At 32.7% G+C, this 7,929-nt stretch overlaps 1 protein-coding gene across 1 annotated transcript; it reads left to right on the top strand.

Moving 5' to 3' along the window:
* Positions 1 to 751: 751 nt before the first annotated feature.
* LOC106471480 (zinc finger protein 239-like) lies at positions 752 to 6,120 on the top strand (the record flags this gene model as incomplete). Its single annotated transcript, XM_013932080.2, has 1 exon — positions 752 to 6,120. A coding segment is annotated over one exon (950 nt), but the record flags the coding sequence as incomplete, so codon positions are not given.
* Between the last annotated feature and the right edge of the window lie 1,809 nt (positions 6,121 to 7,929).

Here is a 7,929-nt window from a genome sequence, read left to right as displayed (position 1 = left end):
GATATGGTAACTGATATGTTTGTATATATTTAAGTTTATTAGTTTTAAACATATCATTGCACTGTGTATTGATGATAATAACTAGTTACTGATATGGTAACTGATATGTATGTATGTATTTAAGTTTATTAGTTTTAAACATATCATTGCACTGTATATTGATGATAATAGCTAGTTACTGATATGGTAACTGATATGTTTGTATGTATTTAAGTTTATTAGTTTTAAACATATCATTGCACTGTATATTGATGATAATAGCTAGTTACTGATATGGTAACTGAATATGTTTGTATATATTTAAGTTTATTAGTTTTAAACATATCATTGCACTGTATATTGATGATAATAACTATCAACAAATGGTTTGAAGTGACAAAACATGCCTGATGGTTGTTATATCAAGATGTAGTACACAAGGATACTGTTGAAACTTCACAATCGCAAGAAATGGTTTGAAGTGATAAAACATGCCTGATGGTAATTATATCAAGATGTAGTAAACAAGTACACTGTTGAAACTTCACAATTGCAATGAATGGTTTGAAGTGATAAAACATATGTGATGATTGTTACTTGAAGCTGTAGTACACAGGGATTTCTTTTAATTGTTTAAGGTGTATAATTACTTTTGAACTTTGATATATTATTTTTATCAGTTGATTGTGTTAAACCATTGAAAATGTATTTAGAATTTCATTAATGTGTTTATTAATAACTGTATATTTCACATCCATATTTTTTATTTTAGATATAAAGACCTATGTAAACACCTCTTCTGGAAATCAGTTTGCTAGTGATCATGTTTTAACACAAGAAGATTCCTTTATGGAAACAGAAATCAACAAATCTCAGAAACTAAACAATGATGTATTTGGAAAAACAATTTTAAATGGAAATAACCTAAAACATTGTAATATACCTTACAGCGGTAAGAAACCATACAACTGTGTAACATGTGGGAAACAATTTGGAAATAATAGTAATCTAAAAACACATCAGAGAATACACACTGGTGAGAAACCATATTGTTGTATTGTTTGTGGTAAAAAATTTGTAATTAATAGTAGTCTAAAAAGACATGAGAAGGTACACACTGGGGAGAAACCATACAGTTGTGTAATATGTGGTAAACAATTTGGAACAAATAGTAAATTAAAATTGCATCAAAGAATACACACTGGGGAGAAACCATATGGTTGTATAGTGTGTGGCAAAGAATTTGGAAGAAGTGGTACCCTAAAAATACATCAGAGGATACATACTGGTGAGAAACCATATCACTGTTTAGCATGTGGCAAAGATTTTGGAACAAACAATGAACTAAAAAGCCACATGAAAGTACATACTGGAGAGAAACCATACAGCTGTGTAGTGTGTGGCAAATATTTTGGAAGAAATGGTGAACTAAAAAGCCATGAGAAAGTACATACTGGAGAGAAACCATACAGTTGTGTAGTGTGTGGCAAAAGCTTTGGAAGAAATGATGAACTGAAATTGCATCAGAGAATACACACTGGAGAGAAACCATACAGTTGTGAAATCTGTGGAAAAGAATTTGGAATAAGTAGTAACCTAAAAACACATCAAAAGATACACAGTGGACAGAAACCATACTGTTGTGTAGTGTGTGGAAAAAATTTTGTAATTAATAGTAGTCTAAAAAGGCATAAGAAGATACATGCTAGAGATAAACTTTAGTACTGTGTAGTGTGTAGGAAAACATTGTCTACAAAACTTTTTTTCAATTAGCATGAGTGGATACGTAGTTGTAACTTGTGTAATGTGTAGTAAAATAAAAACAAATAATAATCAGTGTAAAGACTCACACTGTGGGTAGACCATAAAATTGTAAGATGTGTATAATTATAGTGTCTGTGACAGATAATACATTTCTAAAATTGCATCGTATACTTATAGAAGAGTTAATCATAGTGTTAAGATGCCAGTCACTAGGAGCCCAATTTTATAAGATTAACGGATATTTTCTTAGGAAAATGAATGGAAAAGTGGTGAAAATATAGAACAAGTTTTACATGAGAAAAAGGAATTTTAGCCTCTTCCTTGGATTAACATAATCCTTTACTGCTTCTGCTTCATTTAACAAATAAATTAGCAACTGCTTCAGAGCATAAGTTAACATAACAATAATTCACTGCTTCTGCTTAAGAAACTTTTGCTTAAGTTAACATGACAATCATTGACTTCCTCGGCTTAAGTAAAAATCACAATCACTAACTGCTCCAGCTTAAGTTAACATAACAGTTACTGACTGCTTCTGCTTAAATTAACATCACAATCACTTACTGCTTCAGCTTAAGTTAACAATCATTTCCTTAAGGTAACATGACAGTCGCTAACTACTTCTGTTTAGTTAACATGACAATTGTTTTATTGTTGGGTTCAACGTACACTAGTTACAAATTAATTTCTTTATTACTTTTGTTATAGGCATTCATGGGTAATACTCAAGCCACTAACTTGAGGAAATTTATATAAGGAACAAAGAAACAACTCAGAGACCAGGTAACATAAAACATACACTTAATTGAACAAATTCGACAATTTACAGTCACATTGTTCCCTCCAATATTTGGATGTCTCATGAACAATTCTTCTACTATTTGGATGTCTCATGAACAATTCTTCTACTATACTTATTAATATCTCTACAATACTCAGTAAACCATTAAGTAGCTTGACTTCTATAAGACCTGTTACGATAAACTCTGTACTAGATATGTTACTAAATGAAGTAGAGAAGGCATTGAAGTTTAAGTTGTGAAAGTTCTCCATAGATGTTAAGTCTGACATCTTTTCAGAGAATTCACTGAAGAATGGAAGGACTCCCAAATCCTTTCTTGGCAGTAATTTCTGTTTGTTGACTTCTCCAACTAGAAGAAGACAACCAGGGATGCTCAGAAACCATCTGTTTCTCTTCACCTCACACATAAATGGTTCAGAAGTATTGATAAGGTTGGAGTAGAAGCAAGAGTTTATGATATACATTTGAAATAGGGTTAAGTTGGTTGGTGATGCCACCTGAGTCAAAGCTCTGGAGAAGGAGGAAGAGAGAGCTGGAAAACTTCTAGGCAGACCAAGATCTGCCACAAAAAAGCCATAAGAGTACACTTACACAAATTTATATGTGGTGTGTGAATATACACCTATCTACACACACACGCAGATAAATACTTATGATATCATGGTTTGAGGAACCTTGGGGGCATGAGAATGGCCCCTTTTCAGGGAGGTGGGGATATAAAAAATCATAATCCAGGGCAAGGATCTAGTGCCCAGAAGTTTGATGTTGCACTGGTCAGGTACCAAATAGTCTATCTGACCAGTACCCAAGTTGTAAGGCTAGAATAGAGAAATTTTGTTAATCGACATGTCACGACAATTTGATATGATAACTAAGGAATTAACTTAAGTAGTAGAATTATATGAGTTGTTTATCAGATTAAATGGGGATAGGTACCTTTGCTGTGACTTTGAATATTGTAAGAGGATGCTAGCTTGTAGTAGCAGGATGCTAGTTTGATGAAGCATGTCTTAATTGGATGGGGGGGGGATAGGGGGGGAGGTGATTATCTGTATTGGTTCAGTCTGCGTGGGAGAAATCGATAATTTGTGAATGCTGATAATTAATGTAAGAAAGAGTTTCATATTTGTTAAAGGGTATTGGGTTATGATCGTCATCAATGTTATTGTGAACTAGAAAGTTGAAAGTATGGGAGGTAAGAGAAGCAGGAACAATAGCTAGGTCTAGTAGATCTTGGGATCCATCTATGTGTGTTTGTGAGAGTCATGTCATTAGTATTAATTGTAGCAATATTATTGTCCTTTAAACATTTGTGTAATATCTTGCTGTGTCTGTTACTCAGCAGTTGAAATCTGAGTTTTTGGAGTTGAGGTTGCCCATGATAACTGTTTTGGGATAATTATGGACTGGAGAAACGTTGTATCAGGGGGATGGGGTTGGTAAAGCATTTAGGGTTATTAGGCAGGCTGATCATGGGTAGGCTCGGTGGATGAATTTGGCATATTAAACATTTGTTATTGCAGGAGGAAGGACCTGATGGGAAGGTTACTTTGAGATATTTTTTTGTATAATAAAGCAATACCTCTACTATGTGATTTCTTGGGTTTTTTAATCATCTTGTAATTATTAGGTAGAACAAAGATATGGCTATTATTTAATAATGTCTCATTTGAGCATACAATATCTACTTTAATTGAATTGCACAATTGAAATAGTTCATACTTCTTTTTATGCAATCCTTCCTGAATATTAACATGTAGGAAATGTACCATAATAACAAGATATCACTTACGTGTTCAGTTCGTGGTCTAGAACAACATTGTTTAATGACCTTCAGAAGGTATATCATATTGGCAGTCACAGTCTCCAAAGTACTAGGTGGTTGCAGCCCTACATATCTCAATGGCAAGGTGCATGATGTCAACACTGTTGGAGTTCTTCCTGCATGGGCCTATGACGTCCGTGATGAATGCTGTGATCCTGGCATAGAAGACGTTGACGTCAAGCATCTGCATTGGCCATTCCAGTGGTAAAGCCCAAGCTACTTCTGCATACAACTTTAGTGCAGTTGAAGGTTGTATTTCTTGGGTATGTACTGGGTTATGAGTTGAGGAGTTGCTGGTGCGAAGAAGATCGGGGTACTCAGATTGAAAGAATTTTTGGTGGCTGGCTGGTTCCCCAGTGGGGATGGTGGTCTGCTTACAAATGCTTGTGACTGTCTTGAACTTCAGACAACCATGGTATGAAGCAGCATGAGGTTGCACTAGCATTATGACATACTATCAATCATATACTTTCTTTCCCATTTCTCTTAGAGTTTGATGCATTCTTATCTGTATCTCTGATGTGTTTAAAATCCATGCTGCTCATCCACTGCCTTGTATGTGTTTCCTTTCAAACATCCCTGCTCTATAGGGTTCAAGTTTAATGTTTATATTTCATTATCTCCTTAATTCTGAACTCTTACTTGAACTTGGTGTGAGGTATTTATTGATATCTTGATAGTGCAACCTAGTCTCCATAAATTTCTCTACAACCTGTCCATTTAATGGCATCTGCTTCCTCTTAATAAACTGAATTGCTGGTTTTTCTCCCTTTTCCAATTAAGCATGTGTCCACTTATTCTGAGTTTCTTCATGGCCTTATTCAGTGATCCATTTCACTTAATTACATCAGCATCCAAGCACTTTTTCATTACTTTGTTTGGTTAACTAATATGTACTGTAGTTTTCTATGGCATTCCATTTCTGTAATTATCTCAAACCAAATTTTATACTAAACATTTTAAGTTAACATGACAACCACTAACTATTTCTGTGTAAATTAACATGACAATCACAAAATATATTTTGCTTAAGTTAATATGACAATCATTAACTGCTTCTAATTATGTCAACATGATATTCATTAATCACACTTCTGCTTGTATTAACATAATATTCCAGTGTGTGGAAAAAGGGTTGCAAGATCAAACATCAGGATGATGTACAAACTCTAGAGATAGCATCCAAGTATGATTTTTAGCTAGATTTTTTCAGTAGTCATTATATTCAGACAGAGGTGAAATTGTAAAAAAAAAAAGTAGAGGTACTCAACTGGATGAAGTGGACCTGTTTTTGAAAAAGAACAAGAAATCTATGTGTAAACATAAAAAAATGACAAAGCAAATAAGTTCCAGTGCTACTACCGCCATAAAAAATAAGTTTCAGTACCAGTGAGTACCAGCAGAATTTCACTTCTATATACAGAAGTGTGGTATGTGTTACAAATAACTTGGAAAGAGACAAATTTTCAATATGACTACAATTAATAAAATCCATTGTAATGATTGTTAGTTGTAGGGTGATGAAAAACGAATATAATTACCTGATTATTTTCTGCTCATGTTTTTACTTAAGATAGGAGAGATGTGCACATTTTAGAACAATGGAATTGATTTTTTGATGTTAAAAAACGAGTTAATTGTAACAGTTGAGTTTACATGATGCACCCCTTGAATAGTTATGATTTAGTAATCTTGAATAGTTGTGTATTTTTCTTTTAGTGAATATATAAAAATTAAGCATTTATAAGTTTGTTGTAGTACAGGGTGGTCCAAAATTATATTTATTTTAAAATTTAACAATTAAATAACTAAAGACATACAACCATGCAGTTTTTGACATCTTATAGCCCAACTCAAATAGTTTTTATTGTCATGTTTTATTTTTTATTTTTTTTTCACTCCAATGAATAGTGTTACTCCATAAAATGGCAACTGTGCAAGAAAAGGCTCAATGTGTCATTTGGCTTGCAGAGACAAAGTCAGTGTAATTACAGATGCCAGAACAGGTTGGATCTGCATGTTTGCAACATTGAATGATGCATAGTCCTATGCCACTTAAAGAAAGAGGGCCATTGTAAATCAGTGGGGTATCTATAAATGAATCACCCTACCCTGTTTGTTAATAAGGTTGTAAGAGACTAGTAGTCAGTGTAAATTGGTTTTATAAAATAGTGCATTAACAGAATGGTAAAGCTGCTTATATCTGATATCATTCTTTTTTTTGCATAATATATGAAAATTCTGAATATTAGTAAACATAAAATCTGTGCTGCTACAAAGCTGGTGTACAATAATTGTTATGTCAAAAAAATAAATAAAAGGATGGAAAAGAAAATTTTAAAATAATAAAAAAATAACCCTTTTCTACTAGAACTTGTATAAGAAAAAGTAGTTTCTCTGTCGTCATAACTCATTATGCTTTGGAAAACAAGCATGTAAGTTAGAAACATAACTATAATTGTTGTTTTTTAATATAAGAATTGACAGTAAACAAAGATCAAAATGGAAAATGTTGATACTAGCACATAAATACAAGATTTTAGGAACATAAAACAGTTAACACAGATCTATTGTTTTACACGATTTCTGCCCGTGTAAAAACAGTAACATTATTGAGATTTTATAAATATTTATCCAATAAAAATAACTGCGTTAATAAAAGATGATAGAAGCTATTAAGTTCCATAGTCAAAACATTGATACAGATCTTGGCTCATCTTTAATAATTTCCACAATCCAAGTATTTATACAGATACTAGCCCATTTTTACTCATATGATACTAAGAACAATTAACAGATGATTTAGTGGTATCACCTTAACTCAAAGGATGATAAGCATCATTAACAGATGAGTTAGTGATATCACCTTCACTCAGACGATGATAAACACTATTAAGAGATGATTTAGTGATATCACTTTCACTCAAAGGATGATAAAAATCAGTAACATATGATTTAGTGATATCAACTTCACTCAAAGGATGATAAAAACCATTAACAGGTGACTTAGCAATGTTACTTTCACTCAAAGGATGATAAACACCATTAACAGATGATTTAGTGATATCAACTTCACTTTGAAACAGCTGCTTATAATGCAATTGTTTGAGAAATCAGTTTATTCCACATACATTTTCTATAGTATATTTTTTTAACCTATAGCTTATTGGAATGCCAATAAGTTTAATGAGCGCTGTTACTTCAAATACGTGTTATATTAGAATGAGGAATGACTGATTGTATGGAGTTAACAAGAGTTAGAAGAAGGATTAAAGCAGTTCAGCATTTGTTTTTTACATTAAACATGTTATCAGTGACATAATTGGCTTATTACTCTAATGCGGTTTACTAAGACACAAAGAAGTGACATATGAAATAAGGACTACAGTGTGTAGTGATAGCAGCCTGTGTTTATTTTACAGTGTGATGATTCATTAAAAACAAATTACGTAAATTATATGACATCTTAAATCAAGAGAGTTGACAAGTGGTTTATGAAACATGGGAAGTGGAGAAATGATGCATACAATTCATTTGATGAGACTGATGGTAACGGAAT

This window comes from Limulus polyphemus, unplaced genomic scaffold (assembly GCF_000517525.1).
Source record: "Limulus polyphemus unplaced genomic scaffold, Limulus_polyphemus-2.1.2 Scaffold4646, whole genome shotgun sequence".
Lineage (NCBI taxonomy): Eukaryota > Metazoa > Arthropoda > Merostomata > Xiphosura > Limulidae > Limulus > Limulus polyphemus.
This window is presented reverse-complemented; position numbering and strand designations above follow the sequence as displayed.